Source organism: Netta rufina (genome assembly GCF_964035555.1).
Source record: "Netta rufina genome assembly, chromosome: 30".
NCBI classification, from domain to species: Eukaryota; Metazoa; Chordata; class Aves; order Anseriformes; family Anatidae; genus Netta; species Netta rufina.
Window position 1 is genome coordinate 1,788,790 of NC_140154.1, and position 16,231 is coordinate 1,805,020.

General features: G+C 65.4%; 3 protein-coding genes across 3 annotated transcripts; 1 reads left to right on the plus strand and 2 right to left on the minus strand.

Moving 5' to 3' along the window:
• Positions 1 to 177: 177 nt before the first annotated feature.
• ARHGAP9 (Rho GTPase activating protein 9) lies at positions 178 to 6,038 on the minus strand (the record flags this gene model as incomplete). Its single annotated transcript, XM_084303718.1, has 16 exons — positions 178 to 427; positions 699 to 804; positions 888 to 1,022; positions 1,105 to 1,158; positions 1,290 to 1,367; positions 1,449 to 1,547; positions 1,914 to 2,027; positions 2,110 to 2,413; positions 2,665 to 2,760; positions 2,900 to 2,987; positions 3,558 to 3,619; positions 3,694 to 3,804; positions 3,965 to 4,033; positions 4,489 to 4,713; positions 5,372 to 5,565; positions 5,738 to 6,038. 16 exons carry the CDS (start codon positions 6,036 to 6,038, stop codon positions 247 to 249), a joined length of 2,217 nt encoding a protein of 738 aa, XP_084159844.1. The 3' UTR covers positions 178 to 246.
• Positions 6,039 to 8,294: 2,256 nt separating this feature from the next.
• Positions 8,295 to 14,054, plus strand: MARS1 (methionyl-tRNA synthetase 1). The gene is made up of 22 exons (XM_084303713.1): positions 8,295 to 8,417; positions 8,545 to 8,635; positions 8,734 to 8,812; positions 8,915 to 9,049; positions 9,209 to 9,284; positions 9,362 to 9,534; positions 9,655 to 9,767; positions 9,903 to 10,019; positions 10,629 to 10,832; positions 10,990 to 11,191; positions 11,293 to 11,367; positions 11,452 to 11,622; positions 11,711 to 11,806; positions 11,891 to 12,008; positions 12,211 to 12,424; positions 12,496 to 12,627; positions 12,723 to 12,827; positions 12,903 to 13,086; positions 13,185 to 13,256; positions 13,348 to 13,374; positions 13,479 to 13,592; positions 13,673 to 14,054. Exons 1-22 carry the CDS (start codon positions 8,315 to 8,317, stop codon positions 13,823 to 13,825), a joined length of 2,754 nt encoding a protein of 917 aa, XP_084159839.1. The 5' UTR covers positions 8,295 to 8,314; the 3' UTR covers positions 13,826 to 14,054.
• DDIT3 (DNA damage inducible transcript 3) lies at positions 13,895 to 15,260 on the minus strand. Its single transcript, XM_084303759.1, has 4 exons — positions 15,181 to 15,260; positions 14,853 to 14,900; positions 14,575 to 14,739; positions 13,895 to 14,484 (listed from the first exon to the last, which is right to left on the minus strand). Exons 3-4 carry the CDS (start codon positions 14,713 to 14,715, stop codon positions 14,071 to 14,073), a joined length of 555 nt encoding a protein of 184 aa, XP_084159885.1. The 5' UTR covers positions 14,716 to 14,739; positions 14,853 to 14,900; positions 15,181 to 15,260; the 3' UTR covers positions 13,895 to 14,070.
• Positions 15,261 to 16,231: the final 971 nt, after the last annotated feature.

Below are 16,231 nucleotides of genomic sequence, written 5' to 3' on the forward strand. Positions count from 1 at the left end.
AGGGGGCATGGCAGAGTGCAGCAGGAAGGGAAGTTTGGGGCTGCCGTATTCCCTAGAGCACGAAGAGGGGGCTCCAGGGGTCTTCTCTGGGAAAGGAACGGGAAGAGGGCAGCTCCTGGTGCCGACCCTGATCCGAGCAGTCCCAGGGAAGATGCCTGCTTACTGCAGAGTCCACGGTACACAGGGCAGGAAGGGGCAACGGCAGCTGAGCTACCTGTGCCCGGTTTGGGGGGGGGGGGATCAGGCTCAAGGAGGGGTGGGGAAGATGCGGTCGAAGTGTGCCAGCAGCAGCTCCACGGCCTGGTTCTGCTGGGACATGCCCACAGCCAGGCTGCCGGGCTCCCGCTCCGGGCGCAGCAGCGTTGGCCCGAACACGATGCCGATGTTCTGGCGCGTCATGAGGTTGACGTCTGCCCGCTCCATCACCCTGGGAACGCACGAAATTCAGGGAGAGGGGCCTCATGCAACCCACCTAGCCCCCCCATTCTCCCTCTGCTGTCCTTGGGGTCTTGTCCACCACGGCTCCATCGCTCTGATGGCGTGCCCTAATCCCTCATCCCACCCCATGGGGACCACCCCGTCCCTCCCCAGCTCAGCCCCTGTGATCCTCATAATGCAAACTCCCCAGCTACCCCATACCCTGAACCCTCTGTGGGGCATCCCCAAGCCCACCCCCAGCCCGGCAGCAGCCCCCTTACCGGCAGAGGTGGGCCACGAGGTAGCGCAGGGTGGCATAGTTGGGGGGGGGCAGGCTCTGCACCAGCTCAGCCACCCGCTGCACCTGCTCCTGGGGGTCCGGCAGCTCTGGGGGAGACACAGGGGTCAGACATCACGCCCCCCCCCCCCCCAGATCCCACAGCCTGGGGAGCCTGTGGGGAGGCACTTACTGATGGCTTCAATGAAGGGGTTGAAGAGCTCGTAAGGCACGAGGGGTTCGGGTAGCTCGCGGAAGAAAAGCTTGAGGGCACCGGTCACCACGTGGATGTCGCTCCACTCAGGGTCCTCCAGGCTGAACCGCTCCTCTGGGGGGGAAATGGGGAGGCTCAGCCTGTGCCACGGCCCCGACACCACCAGGGCAACCTCGGCACAGCCACCCCAGCTCACCTTGGCACAGCTGCTCAGGGAAGACGTAGCGCCCATCCGAGGTCACAGCTCGTTCTGCAGAGATCAAAGGGTATTTGGGGTGTGTTGGGGACAGGGATGGACGGCCACCTCCCCCCTGTCTGTGTGTGTGTTCTCCAGCACAGCCCCCTTGCCCCCGCCCAGCTGGTGCCCCCTCATCCCCTCACCCTGGTCGACGGCAAAGCGCAGCTTCTGGATCACGGACAGGTTCCCGTTGATCCGGTAAATCCCATCGACGTCAAGGCCTGGGGACAACGATGGGGTGAGACAAAGCAGGTGGCCCTGTGCTAACTGGGGGGGGAGCCGTGCCCCCCCGGGGTACCGACCTCGCTCCTCAACAGCCTCCACACAGAGCCGGACGAAGCGGGGCACCGTGGTGTTCTCCCGCTGGCACAGGGCTTCCAGGCGGCACCCGAACACCTGGTCTGGGACAAGGCAGTGCTGGGGCAAACTGGGAGCGGAGGGAATGGGGTTTGGGGACTGGGGCCGGGGGGGGGGAAGCAGGGAATTAGGGAGAAGCAAGGGCAGGGAGGGGCACCAGGAATGGGGTAAGTCACTGGGGTCAGAAAGCGGCGCTGGGATGGGAGACACCGAGTCCAGTTGGGACTGGTGGGGGCACGGGGACTTGGGGTGGGGATGGGGACAGTGGGACAACTGGGGACCAGCATCCAAATCTCACTCTTAAAACCTCCCCTCCCGCTTTCGAGTGCAAAGGGGGTATGTGGAAGGGTTTGGGGGGTTCCAAGGGTGCAGTGGGATTTAGGGGAGGTCCCAGAGCTGGGGATCCCCACCTCGAATGAGCCCCTTCTCCTGCAGGCTCTGGAGCGGGGGCCGTTTGATGATGAAGCGCCTCAGCCTGCTCTTCACCCGTTTCTTCTCCGAGCTGTCAGGAGCAGGGGGGGTACCTGGAGGCAGAGCAGGCCTGGGGGGGTCACCACAGCCCCGAGCCCTAACCCTAAGCCTGCCACCCTCAATCCCCAGCCTTACCTGGGGACCTGGTCCCCTCGGTGACCCATGGCGCCTCATCCTCGTCCCCGCTGAGCTCCGCCAGGTCCCTGCTGGGTAAGTGGCGCAGCCACCCGAAAGGCACATCCATGGGGTTCTCCAGGTCCTGGTGGTGATGGGGAGGGTCAGCAGCGAAAGGCAGAGCTGTGGGCGACCACCGGGCAGCCCCCGTCCCCCAGGCACTCACCAGCCGGTGGATTACGTCCCGTATAGCCCGGGCCCACTCGTGGATCGTGGCCTCGTGGTCTGACTGCAGCAGGAACTCATTACCTGTCACCGTGCGGAGCTGGGGAGGTAGCAGGACGTGGGAGAGGGGCAACGAACCCAGGGGAACCCAGAGCCTCCCACCCTGCCCTAAACAGGGGCTTCTGGGGTGCCCCCAACCCAACTGGGGGTTTCCGTGGCCCCGGCTGAAGTGGCAACCCGTGGCCCATTCTGGGGCACGTTTTAGGGGTCCCCTTGTCCGAGAGGGCATCGCTGCAAGGTCTGGATGTTTTTGGGGAGCCTGTTGTGCATTTAGGGTCCCGCTGCACTCACGTGGATGACGTTCTTCTTGCTGGAGAGGTGGCGGGCCCAGTCCAGCGCAGCCCCTCGCAAATCCACGCTGCTCTCGGGGCGGCTGCTGGCAGGGCACTGCGGGGCAGCGGGGGTCAGGGGTACCCTGCGTCTCCACAGCCCCCACCCCTGCTGTCCCCACTGTCCCCCCGTGCCTCCCCTTGCCTTGGCAGCCCCCCAGCTGCCCCCCCCCAGCTCCTGCGTGCCCCCAACTCACCCAGGTGGCAGGTGCCGGGCCCTTGGGCTCCTTGTAGAAGACGAGGCTGTTCCTGGCCAGCACCACCCAGCAGACCCCCCAGCTCTTCCTGGGGGCAGTGGGCGAGGGGCACCTCACCAGGGCTGGGGGCAGGCTCGGTGCCCCCCTCCCCAGTAGAGGGTCTCTCCATGGGCCTCCGGCGCTCTTTGATCACTCTTGCCCCAGATTCCCCCCCCCCCATCCTGGCACAGCCAAAATCACACTTTTTTTGCCCAGGACATTGCGTGCCTGAAGCTGTAGAGCCCCCCCTCACCCCCCAGGTATGGCACAGCCCCTCCAGCCTGGCATAAACTCCCCACTCCAGCTCGCACAGTCCAAAATGGGGATCCCTTCTCCCCCCCAAATCCGGCATGGACCCACAGCCTGACACAGCCCCCCCGTCTTAATACGGACCTCTGCAAGGCTGCACAGTCCCTTCTGCTTTACCAGAGGACCCCTCTGCCCTGCCAAAGCCCCCCCATGCCCTGACACCTCCCCTTAATTAATGAGAGCCCCCCCGCCCTGTGGTGAACCCCACCTTAACCCCTGATTAAGCACCCCATGAGCTCCCCAACCCCAGTCCCCCTTCCAGCAGGACCCCCCCATCCTGGGGCAACATCCCACCTACCCCAGCCCTCACCTGAGCTTCCTGCCCCCCTCAGCGATCTTGGTCCTGTTGAGCTGCCCGGCCTTCTGCACCTCCTGCGGGAACACAGCCCCACGCAGTCAGTGCTGCCCCCGCTGCCCCCAGCCCCCCCGGCCCCAGGGTAACTCACGGTGGGTAATTCAGGGCTGCAAGGAGGGGGCTTGGCGGGGGCCTGGGGGGGCAGCGAGGTGGCTGCGCAATCCTCCTGGGTATGCTGGGGTCGGGGCTGGCCATGGATCACCTGCGGGGAGATGGTGAGAGCCCCGGATACCTGCCAGGCGCTCGGTGCTGCTCCTGTTTCCCATCCACGCTGCCTCAACGCCCCTCCTGCCCAGCCCGGTGCCCCCCGTCCTCCTCCTTTCCCTCCCACCCCATCCCCGTGCCCGCACCCCGTGGCTCACGGTGCCACCGCTGTCCGGGGAGCTCTGGTGTGCCGGGCTCCTGGGGCGCTCCGCAGCAGGGCTCTGGTCCTGTGCACGATGGAGGGGACACGGCTCAGCCTCGGGGAACGGCACGGCTGGAGACCCGCGAGCTGGGGCTCCCCACAGCAATTAACACGAGTGTTAATTGCCAGCAGCACGGTGGGGCCATGCCAGGGATGTGGGTGGGTACGGAGAGGGTTTGGGGAGGCATCGGGAGAGGTGTGGGGGGCAGTGGTGGGGCCACAGGGGAAGGGTGGGAATGAAGATATAGGATTTAGGATATAAGATATAGGATATAGGATGTAGGATATAGGATAATGGGAGAGCATCAGGGGGGTCACGGGGAATATTGCAGGGCGGAGATGGAAGGGGATGGGTGGGCATTGGTGGGGGCACAGAGGGCATGGGGAAGGATGCTGGTGGGGAAATGGAGCACGTAGGGGTGCACAGAGGGGTAGGGGCGTGTAGACCCAGCCATTTGGGGTGCTGCCCCCCATGCCCACCGCCTCCCGGTGCCGCCGGGGGGGTTTCCAGGAGGTCACGCCCGTCTGGGGGTTGTAGAAGAAGCAGCGACCGGTGCTGGGGTCCTGGTGACGTTCCCAGGCCCCCAAAACCTGGAGGGGGGCTCCAGCTGGCACAGGGGGCTCTGCTTGGCCCCCCGCCCGCTGCAGCTCCTCGAAGTTGCAGTAGATGGGGGGGGTCACCATGCCAGCTCCGGGCAGGGGCACCTGCAGAACAGACCCTCACCTTGACACTTGCCCTGTCCTGGGGGCTTAACCCCTGCACCCCAACCCTCTACAACACCCCCAGCCCCAGGAGCCCCCCCCCCAGCAGCAGCACCCCCTCGCCTTGCCCTTCTGCCATGCCCCCAGCCCTACGCCGTGCCCCCCACATCACACCCCAAAACCTGCACCATGCCCAGCGCAGGTCAGGGTTTTGCAATCACCTCCCCGCAGACATTTCCCCTGCTGTGTCCCCCCCCCCGGCATCTGTGCCCTGTGTCCCCCCCCAGGCCTGATGCCTCACTCCCACCTGATGCCCGCAGCAGCGCAGCCCCGGCCCTTGAGCCCTGCTGTGGGCAGCACGGCCCCCCCCGGACACCCCCCCCCCCACTGCACTTCCTCCGCTGCCCCCACCAAGATGAGGAAGCGGTGGCAGCGGGGGCGGGGTTGGAGGGTGCTGGGGTGCAGGGGGGGGGGTGCGTAGGGTGCGGTCCAGCGAGGTTCAGGGTGCAGGCAGGAGGTGCAGGGGTGTGGAAGGTGGGTGCATGGATTTTTTTTTTTTTTTTTTTGGGGGGAGGGGGGGGCAGGAACGAGGGGGGCAGGTGCTCCGAGAGGGACAGGGCTGGGGGCTGCCCTCGGAGAGCCCCCCTCACTCCCCACTTACACCAGTGCCTTGGGCCAGCAGCTCCTGCTGGGATTGGGATGGTGGCGGGGCTGGGGGGCCAGGCAGGGCCCCCCCCGCCAGCTGGCTGGTGCTGACGCTGCGGCCCACGGGGCGCAGGGGTCCGCTGGCCTCCCGGGGAGGGGCAGAGGGGGGGCCACACAGGTTCTCCACTGAGTGGTACTTGGACAGCAAGCCTGGAGGAAGAGAGCGGGGCACCCACCAACCTAAAAGGATGCTCCGGGGGGGGGGCAAAGTCCCCAGCCCCATGACCTTTGTCCCCCCCAGTGCTGTACCCTCTGCTCCCAGTGTCCCCAAACTCCCCCAACCCTTTGCTCCCTGTGCCCCCCCCCTCCCCACCTCACTCACCCGTGTACGCCGGCAGGCTCGGGGGCTGCACGTCCCATCTCCCAGCCTCACCGGGCTCCAGCTCGGCCACGTAGGTGGCAGGGACGAAGAAGGGCCGAGCCCACCGGGGTTCGCCGGCCCGCCTCACCTGCCACCAGTCCTCGTTGGCCTTGCGGAGCAGCAGGAATTGCTCGCCCGCGGCCATGGCCACGCGCCGCCCGTCCTCGGCACAGTAGGCGTAGTCGTAGAGGGCGCGCAGCACCACGGCCGGCTCAGCACGCCGCCACCGCCGCCCCTCCAGCCGCCACCTCCCCGCCAGCATCCTGGCTCAGGACGCCGGAGCCCCGGCCATCTGTAGGGCGCGACGTCGGGGGTCAGATGTGCCCCGCGCCCCCATAGCCGGCGCGGCTCCGGGTTGTGGTGCAAAAGGGATTGGCAGTGGGGCAGCAGCAGGGACCCCGTCTGTAGGGTTTGGGGTCTCCAGGGAACACCGAGCCCCGAGGCCAGGCTGTGCCCTGCCGCCACCACGATGGCACACGTGCACCCCGTACCCCACTATCGTGGATTTCCCCCCCCCAGTCACAGCAGTGCCCCGTGGCAGGCGCAGCCGTGAGCAGTGCAGGGATCCGTGCGCTGCCCCGGTTCCTGATGCCGAGGGAGCCGGCGTCTGAACCTCGGTGTGGGGGGCACCGAGGGGAAGCGAGGGGGCTGTGGTGTGGGGTTGGCTGGGGGTGCGGGGGGTGCTGGGGGTATGGGGTTGGCTGGCGCTCGGGGACCTGACGGAAACGCAGCAGTTTCTGCAGCAGGAAGCAGCGAGGCTGCGGCTTCCTCGCACCGCACGCTATGGGGTTGGGGGGCACTTCCCGGGGTGATCTCGGCCCCAGGTTCCCCAGCGCCCATCTCCCACGGTCCCACGGCCCCAAAACTCCCCACACGTCCCCCATTCCTCATCCCACAGCCCCGCGGTGTCACAGCCCCCGCTCCTCACCCACGGCCCTGCCGCTTTCCCGGTTCCCCGCTCCCCATCCCAAAGACCCTCCAACCCCACAGCCATGCTTCCGGACCCCCGACCCCACAGCTCAGCAGCTCCCGGCCCTGTTGGGGTCCCACTCACCATCTTTGGGGTTCTGCCATGGAGCCAGCGGGCAGGACCCGACGCCGGATCACGGGGGTGCCGGGGACGGACGCGGGCACGGGCAGAGGAACTGGGCATCCCCCCACCCGCCCCCCCTAGCCCCGCTCGAACCCAAAAGCCTTTCGGCTCTGCCCACCCGTTAAGCAGAGGGGGCGACACCCGTGGGGCCGAGCCCCGGTGGCAACCAGCCCCGGGGTGCTCGCACCGCCCCGGTGGCAAAACCGGCCCTGTTCCGGGGGAGGACCCCAGCCCGATCCCCGCCGCCCGCCCCCGCTTCCCTTCGCTCCCCCCCCGGCACGGCGGCGGCCCGGGGACTGGCACCGGGACCGGCACCGGGATTGGGACCGAGGGGGGGGTGAAGCCGGGCTGCGTTTGCACGGAGCCCCCGGTGCGGCCCCCCCGACGGCTCCCCCCGGGATCTGCACCTGCCGGGGGGGGGCAGCGGCGGTGACGCGGGGCGTGCTGCGAGGCGGGGCGGGACGGGACGGGTGGGACGGGGCTGGACGGGGCTGGACGGGGCTGGATGGAGCGGAACAGGACCGAACGGGACGGGACCGGACGGGACGGGGCTGGAGGGGACGGGTGGGACGGGTCGGGACCGGACTGGATGGAAAGGGGCTGGACGGGGCTGGACTGGACGGGTGGGACGGGACGGGACGGGGCCGGAGGGGGCTCGACGTGACGGGACGGGACTGGACGGGGCTGGACGGGACCAGACGGGACCAGACGGGGCTGGACGGGACGGGTTGGGACTGGACGGGGCTGGACGGAGCGGAACAGGACCGGACGAGACGGGGCTGGACGGGACGGGACGAGACTGTACGGAACCAGACGGAACCAAACGGGACGGGACCGGACGGGACCGGGCTTGACGGGACCAGACGGGACGGGACAGGACCAAACGGGGCTGGACGGGACGGGACGGGACCGGGCTGGACGGACGGGACCAGACGGGACCGGGCTGGACGGGAGCAGACGGGGCGGGACGGGGCACTCTGACGCCCGCGGGCCGTTCTCCGTCCGAGTGTGCAGGGCTCCGGCTGCGCTCCCGGGAACGCGCCCGGTGCCGGCGGCTGCCCCCCGTGGGAGGGGGGGGGGGGGGGGCGGCCCGCAGCGCCGCTCCGTGACGTCACCGCCCCGTGCCCCGACGGCAGCGGAGCCGCAGCGGCCGCGCTCGGTTGCCATGGCAACGCCGGCCGGCGGGCTGCGCCGCGAGGAGGATCTCGCGAGAGCTTGGGAGAGCCCGCGCAGAGCACTGTGGGAGTTGTAGTTCTACTAAACGGGGACGCCTTATGTCGGAAGCTCCCCGCGCGGAGCATTATGGGAGTTGTAGTTCTAATAAACCAGGACGCCCCGTGTCGGAAGCTCCCCGCGCGGGGCATTATGGGAGTTGTAGTTCCGGGCCGAACCGGACGCCCCGTCCCGGAAGCCGTCGCCCTCCCGCCCCGGTTGCATCAGCGGCGATGCGGCTGCAGGTGGCGGCGGGCGGCCCCGCGGCGCTGAAGGTGGTGGCGGCCGCCGAGTTCGCCGCCGCCCCGGTGCGGCTGTGCTGGACCCCCCCGGCAGGTCAGGCCTTTGCTGTGAGGGTTGAGGGGGGGACCGGCAGCACCGGGAGGGGGGGACCCGGGGCACCGGGAGCCCCCCCCGTGCCCCCCCCACGCCTCACGGCCTGTCCGCCCCCCACCCCCCCCAGAGCAGCCCCTGTCGCCGCTGTGCTCGCCGTGGGTGCCCGCCCTGCAGCTGGACAGCGGCGCCGTCCTTTTCTCCCCCAACGCCATCTGCCAGTGAGTACCGGAGGGGCTGCGGGGCACCGGGACACCGAGTGGGGACCGGGGACGGAGCCGCAGCGCTGCCCCTGCCCCTCCTCTCCCCCCTCCTGCAGGTATTTGTTCCTGGCCGGCGGGCAGGAGCCGACCGACCTCACCAACCAGTGGCTGGAGTGGGAGGCCACGGAGCTGCAGGTGGGTGGCTGAGGCGCTGCTGGGACACGGTGAAGGGGTCGGGGTCGTGGCCTCGCCTGCCTGACCCCCGCCCTGTCCCGTTCCGCCCTCTGCTCCTTCCAGCCGGTGGTGGCGGCGGCCCTGTATGCGCAGCTGGTCCATGGCAAGAAGGGGCTGGAGGCGGCGGGGCAGCTGGGAAAGCTGCTGGCTTACATCGAGCAGAGTTTGTCCGGGAGAGGCACTGCCTACCTCGCTGGGGTAAGTGGGACCCCAGCGTGGGGGAATCCTGCTCTCAGGGTGGGATTTGGAGGGCAGCCCTTTCCCCGGGGAGCTGTGTGCCCTCCTGTGTTCCCTGAGGCAGAGCCCCGTGCCTGGGCTGGGGCTGTCTCAAGGCTTGACGCTGCTTTTCTGGCCCAGGATACGCAGTCGGTGGCTGATGTGGTTGTGTGGGGAGCCCTGTTCCCTGTGCTCCAGGATGAGGCCAGCCTGTCAAGTAAGAGGGAAATCAGTGTGTCAGGAGGGGGATATTTCCTGTGTCCCCACAACTATAAGAACTGTCTCCTCCCCAAGACGAGCTGCAAGCGCTGAGAACCTGGTTCCAGACCATGACGCTCTCGGAGGCCTGCAGGAAAGCTGCTGACTCCGTGCTGATGCCCAAGGGGCTCCTGGAGTTCAAGTCCTACCTGCAGAAGCAGCCTCCACCTTGCCTGGCCATGGAGAGAGCCACCAGCAACGAGCCTGAGGTACAACCCTGCCCTCCTCGCTCAGCCACAGCACAGGAACAGGTTTCCCCTTGAGGCTGATGGCAATAATCACGCAGCCCCCCGCTGGGACCTGCTGACCCCTCGCTGTTTTCCCCACAGGAGGAGGAAGCTTCCGAGCGGGCCCTGACAGAGGAGGAAATCACAGCTGCTGCAGACGCCTGGGCCCGTGGTACTGCGGCACTGCCCAAGCCCTGGCAGCCACAGAAACCTGTGTGAGTCCCAAACTGACGCAAGGTTTGGGCTGTTGCGGATGTCTGGGCGAGCTGGAAGGGTGATGCCGTGTTGCTGCGAGGTGAGCTGGCCTCGTTGCCCTTTGTGTTTGCAATAACTGCTCCTGCCTGTGCCAGGTTGCCTGTGGAGGGCATGAGGAACGTCCTGATCACCAGCGCCCTGCCCTACGTGAACAACGTGCCTCACCTCGGGAATATCATCGGCTGCGTTCTCAGCGCTGACACCTTCGCTAGGTGAGTTCTGGGCACCACAGCACGAGAAGGACGTGAAACTGGTGGAGAGTTCCAGAGGAGGGAGACAAAAATGGTGAAGGGCCTAGAGGGGAAGAGGTATGAGGAGCGGCTGAGGGCACTGGGCCTGTTCAGCCTGGAGAAGAGGAGGCTGAGGGGGGACCTCATCATGGTCTACAACTTCCTTGCAAGGGGGAGTAGATGATGCAGGCGACCTTTTCTCTGTAAGACCAGTGGTAGGACCCGTGGGAATGGCATTAAGCTGAGGCAGGGGAGGTTCAGGCTGGACATCAGGAAGAGGTTCTTCACCGAGAGGGTGGTTGCACACTGGAACAGGCTCCCCAGTGAAGCAGTCACTGCACCGAGCCTGTCTGAATTTACGAAGCGATTGGACTGTGCACTTAGTCACTGGGTCTAAACTTTTGGGTAGACCTGTGCAGTGCCAGGAGTTGGACTTGATGATCCTTACGGGTCCCTTCCAACTCGGGGTATTCTATGATCAGATTCTGGCCGGTGGAAACTCCCTGGTGCCAGAGGTTCATCGGGGGAGGTGGAGGGGGCAGCACGGCTGCCCCCAGCACCTGCACAGGTGTCAAAGCCCTCTGCCCGCAGGTACTGTCGCCTGCGGAACTGGAACACGCTGTACGTGTGCGGCACGGACGAGTACGGCACGGCCACGGAGACCAAGGCGGTGGAAGAGGGGCTGACTCCTCGGGAGATCTGTGACAAGTACAACGCCATCCACGCTGACATCTACCGCTGGTTCCACATCTCCTTCGACTACTTTGGCCGCACCACCACGCCTCACCAGACCACGTGAGCTGCTGCGTGGCCCAGGGCTTCGTGGGGGGGTGGTTTTGGTGCTGTGGATTTTGGGGGAACCCCAGTGAGCCCGGCTGAGGGTGTCCTAGGGCTCTCGTGTGTCTTCTGGCTGATTTGTGACTGCTCTGTTCCTTTTTCTGGGCTTTTGTAGGATTGCCCAGGACATTTTTCAGCGCCTGCTGGCCCGCGGCTTCCTGCTGCAAGACACCGTGGAGCAGCTGCAGTGCGAGGGCTGCCAGCGCTTCCTGGCTGACCGCTTTGTGGAGGGCATCTGCCCCTTCTGCGGCTACGAGGAGGCGCGGGGGGACCAGTGTGATAAATGTGGTAAACTCATCAACGCCGTGGAACTGAAGGTGGGATGGGATCCCTCTGGGAGGCCCGTTGCTTTGCCTGGGACCCCAACCCTGTCCTGGGCTCTGTCCAAGCCGTGTTTTTCTGTTTTTCTTCCCAACAGAGGCCCCAGTGCAAGCTTTGCAGGGGCGTCCCTGTGGTAAAGCCCACCCAGCACCTCTTCCTAGACCTTCCCAAGGTAAGCTTCCCTCTCCCTGGGGGGCTGGGGAGGGGACAGGACCCCCCCCTGGCACCGCTTCCCATCCCGGTGTGCTGCCAACAGCTGGAGGAGCAGCTGGAACCGTGGCTGGAGCACTCCTGGAGCACCGGGGACTGGACAGCCAACGCTCGCTACATCACTCGCTCCTGGATCCGGGACGGGCTCAAGCCCCGCTGCATCACCCGTGACCTGAAGTGGGGCACGCCCGTGCCTCTCGATGGTTTCCGTGACAAGGTGGGGGGCTCCCCAGCCACAGGGTGTCCTCCAGTGGCCAGCCGGGGCGTTCCTTGCTCAGATATTGCTTCCCTCCTTCCCCCCCCAGGTGTTCTACGTGTGGTTTGATGCTCCCATCGGCTACTTGTCCATCACGGCCAACTACACGGACCAGTGGGAGAGGTGGTGGAAGAACCCGCAGCAGGTAAGAGCTGGGAGAGGTGCAGGGTTGGGATTGGGGCAGAGCCGGGCTGCTGGGGTCTGCTCACATCCCCCCCCTGCTTCGCAGGTTGAGCTGTACAACTTCATGGCCAAGGACAACGTCCCCTTCCACAGTGTCATCTTTCCCTGCTCGCTCCTGGGCGCTGATGACAACTACACCCTGGTGAACCACCTCATTGCTACAGGTACCGGGGGGCTCTCTGCATTCCCTCAGTCCTGGGAGCAGTCCCGTCAGCCCCACGCGAGCACAAAACAAAAACATTTCCCTACTTTGATTTGGAAAACCCCCGTGAGCAGAGCGTGGGGCTACGACTATATGGCCGTGCCCTCTGTGTTGTGGGACCGTTCCCTGCCTGAGTCCCACGGTGATGTCTCTGCCCTCCCCAGAGTACCTGAACTACGAGGATGGGAAATTCTCCAAGAGCAGAGGCGTGGGGGTGTTCGGGGACATGGCCAAGGACACGGGCATCCCAGCCGACATCTGGCGCTTCTACCTGCTGTACCTGCGGCCCGAGGGGCAGGACAGCGCCTTCTCCTGGAGCGACCTCATGCTCAAGAACAACTCAGAGCTGCTCAACAACCTGGGGAACTTCATCAACAGGTGAGACACAGCGGGGAGGGCGGAGCACCTCCAGCTCCAGCCTCTGCTCACGCCTGCCCCTCCGTCCCCAGAGCTGGAATGTTTGTCTGCAAGTTCTTTGGTGGCGTCGTCCCCGACATGATCCTGACAGCGGATGACAAGAGGCTGCTGGCTCGGGTCACCCTGGAGCTGCGCCAGTACCACCAGCTGCTGGAGAAAGTCCGGTGCGTGGCTGAGATCTCAGGGCTGGGCAGTTCAGGGAGGTGGGGGTGAAATCTGAGCAGGCACTCAACCCCTCTCTGCCCTCCCCCCCCCCCAGAATTCGCGATGCCCTGCGCTGCATCCTCAGCATCTCCCGCCACGGCAATCAGTACATCCAGGTGAACGAGCCCTGGAAGAGGATTAAGGGCAACGAGGAAGACAGGTAGGAAGAGGTTAGGAGCAGGGGGGGTGCCAGGGCCCAGGAATTAGTGCTGACGGAGGGGTTTCTGCCTGGCAGGCAGCGCGCAGGCACCGTGACCGGCGTGGCAGTGAACATGGCCTCGCTGCTGGCCGTCATGGTGCAGCCCTACATGCCCAGCGTCAGCCTGGCCATCCAGGGGCAGCTCTGCATCCCCCCGGAGTGCTTTGTCCTCAGCCACATCTTCACCTGCACCTTGCCCCCTGGGCACCGTGTGGGCACGGTAGGCGGCCGGCTGCGCTCCTTGGACAGGGGATGGGTGGGGTAGGGGGGGTTAACCAGAGCCCCGCAGGGCTAAACCCTCTTTTTCCCCGCTTCCAGGTGAGTCCCCTTTTCCAGAAGCTGGAGAATGACCAGATTGAAGCCCTCCGCAAGCGATTTGGGGGAGGGCAGGTGAGTGGGGGCCCTAACACTCCTCTGACTTGGGCAGCTCCTATTTGCTCCATCTCTCCTGCTTCTTTCCTCACTGTCTCTCCTTTCCCAGCCTGAAGACCTCACTGTAGTATGTCAGGTAACTCCCTGGTGCTGCTGTAACTCTTCCCCAGCATGCAGGGGGTGCATGGATGCATAGCTCTGTTTCTGGACCCTACACCACCCCCTTCTGTCCTTCCACAGGCTAAGCCAACCCCTCCAGCCTCAGCCCCTGTTCCAGCTCCAGCCTCTGGGCCTGTTGTGGCTCCAGGTGACCCCCAGCTGATCCAGGAGCTGACAGAACAGGTAGCCAAGCAGGTGAGTGCATAGAAGCTGCCCCATCTCAACCCTTTTCCCCTCTCCCTGGCCTCACAGCCCTCACCCCCGGCCTTCCCCAGGGCAACCACGTGCGGCAGCTGAAGGCCAACAAGGCAGAGAAGGCAGAGATTGATGCTGAGGTGGCCAAACTGCTGGAACTGAAGAAACAGCTGGCACTAGCAGAGGGCAAAAGTCCTGAAGTCCTTGTACCGAAGGGGAAACGGAAGAAATAGCACCTGGCTTCCCTGTACCGCGGGACAGCTGCAGCCCTGGAGCTACAAAGAGACCAGACTGAACTGTGCTGATGGTTACATGCGTGTAATAAAATGCAAGAACTGTACAGTGTCTGGAAGCTATGCATTCCCCATGGCATCAGTCTGTGCCAGTTGGGCAGCGCCCTTCCAGTTCATGGCTGCCCCCCAAGTCCATTGGGGACAGCAGAGTCCTGGGCCCGGTGCCTACAAGGCCGTGTCAGCAGCTAGGTCTGGCGGAGGTTCACTATGCGGTTGATGAGCGCTCTCCGGGTGTTCTCCACCTCAGCACTGAGCCGCCGGATCTCCTCCCGGAGCTGCTCGTTGCGGGCTGTCAGCTCCAGCACCCGCTGCTCGTTGCTCAGCTCCCGGTTCTTGGCCAGCACCTTGTTTGCTGTCACACCACTGCCCCTCTTCCTCTTCGCCTTGTGCCCCGCCTGTTCGTCCTCAGTGCCCACAGGAGTGGGGGAGCTCCTGCAGAGAGCAGGGTCCGGTGGCTGCACTGCCTCAGTGCCCGCTGTGCTGTGTGGTCCCAGCAGCTCCTGCAGCTCTGCAGTCAGGGCAGCATCCAGCTCACAACTCTCTGGAACGCTGCCAGTCCCCTCGGGGCCCCACAGGGGGGCTGTCTCTGATGGCCCTTCCTACAGGGAAAAAAGAAGGAGCCAGTCCCAGATGACAGACACCCCCTGACCCATCTCTCCCCCCAGAGCATCCCCAGCCCCTCTGCTCACCTGTTCAGCCCCCCACGGTGCTGGAAGGCCCGTGGGCTCCGCTGCTGCCAGCACCTCTTGCAGGTCCTGGTACCAGGCCTCAAGCTCCCAGCCAGGCAGGCCACCAGCGGGCCCTGCCACAGGCAGCCCCTCAGCTGCCATTGTCACCTGCAGGCCAGCCTGGGGCTGCAGGGAAAGGGAAATAAGTGCAGTCAGGACCCCTGACACCACAAAACCGCTCCTGGGGAGCAGGGCTTCTCCCCCAGCCCCCCCGCACGCAGGGTGAGGCTCCCCCTTACCTGCTCTCAGGTGTGGTGATCCACCAGGATGCACTTTCTCCGTGATGCCTGAGGAGCGAGAGGAGCGGGATCAGACACGCTGTGCCCCCCTCCCACGGCTTTGGGGACAATCCCGGAGCCCCCAGCCCACCCCCCAGCTCCCCGGGGATGTACACGGAGCCCCCCCCTCCCCCAGTACCACAGCCGGGCCTCCCTCCCGCCTCACCCCGGGGGCAAGGCCTAGGCCCCGGCTCCCCGCCCCCCAAAGCCACCGGTGCTTCGGGACCGGACCCCTCGGGACCGAACCACACCGGACGGGACCGGGCAGCCCCTCGGGGTCCCCCCGCACCTTCCTGCGCGGCCCCGGCTCCCCACGGCTCCGTCCCGCGCGCTGCCCCCGGCCCATCCTCATCCGCATCTTCCCCGCTCCCGCAGTGCCGCCGCCCGTCCCCGCCGCTGCTTTTAAGCCCTCGCATGACGCAAGGCTTGCGTCAGCCGCGTCCAATGGGCGCCCGCGGCGGCCGGAGGGGCGGGAAGAGCGAGCCAATGGGAGAGGGAGAAGGGGGCGCGCGGCCCCCCCGCCCGGCGGTCACGCGCCCCGCGGTGGGTCACGTGGGGGGGTGATGCAACGGCTGGAAACAGGGCGCGCTCTGCCCCGCCCCGCCTTAAAGGGCCCGCAGCGAGGCCGTGCGCATGCGCAGAGGCGCTGCTCCGCCTCTGATGGGGCTGGGGGTTTGTTTAATCGCGTTAATGATTTATAAATAAAATAATTATTATTAGGGAAGCCAGGAAGGGGAGAACTCTTAATCGCGTTAAAATGGATGTTGCTGAGTGTCTTTGCTTAGTACCGTGCAAATGAGGAGCCTCGGGGCCCCTCGCAGAGGGTGTTTCCTGGCAAAAATGGGGAATCTGCCTCAAAAACAAACAAAAAAAACAAAGCTGTCTGAAAAGACCGACTGTGTGGGTCGGACAAGAGCCAAGGAGCAGCTGAGTCTGTACAAAGGCAGGGGGTGATGACGAGGAGTCGTCAGCCTTCATCCCCACAGCCCCCAGCAGCAGGCACTGCGCAGGCAATTGGGAGGAGTTTATGCAAATGACTCCTTGGAGCTCATTTTAATACAAAGCGGGGACTGGTTATGCATATGTGTAGGCGTACTGGGAAACTTCATGCATATGTAACCCTTTGCTGCATATAATGAAGGCAAGTTGCCGTGTTGGGGTGCGCATGCCTTTGGGAGCTATCCCAGCGCCGAAATAAACCACGTATCTATTTTATATCTCATTTGCTTTGAGCTGTAGAGTTCTTCCATGGATCACACAAGCAGAGAGCTAGGAGCAGGGCTGAGCATGATGGAGAGGCCGAGCCCTGCAGCTGCTGCTTGCAGACCGTCTCATGCTCA

Bases quoted from the DNA above. Each gene is read 5' to 3' on its own strand.
- MARS1 (XM_084303713.1), top strand. From the start codon at position 8,315: ATGCGGCTGCAGGTGGCGGCGGGCGGCCCCGCGGCGCTGAAGGTGGTG. The intron at 9,050-9,208 runs GTAAGTGGGACC...TTTCTGGCCCAG, and splicing joins GCACTGCCTACCTCGCTGGG to GATACGCAGTCGGTGGCTGA. The intron at 11,623-11,710 runs GTGGGGGGCTCC...TTCCCCCCCCAG, and splicing joins TCGATGGTTTCCGTGACAAG to GTGTTCTACGTGTGGTTTGA.
- DDIT3 (XM_084303759.1), bottom strand. From the start codon at position 14,715: ATGGCAGCTGAGGGGCTGCCTGTGGCAGGGCCCGCTGGTGGCCTGCCT. The intron at 14,485-14,574 runs GTGAGCAGAGGG...TTTTCCCTGTAG, and splicing joins CACCGTGGGGGGCTGAACAG to GAAGGGCCATCAGAGACAGC.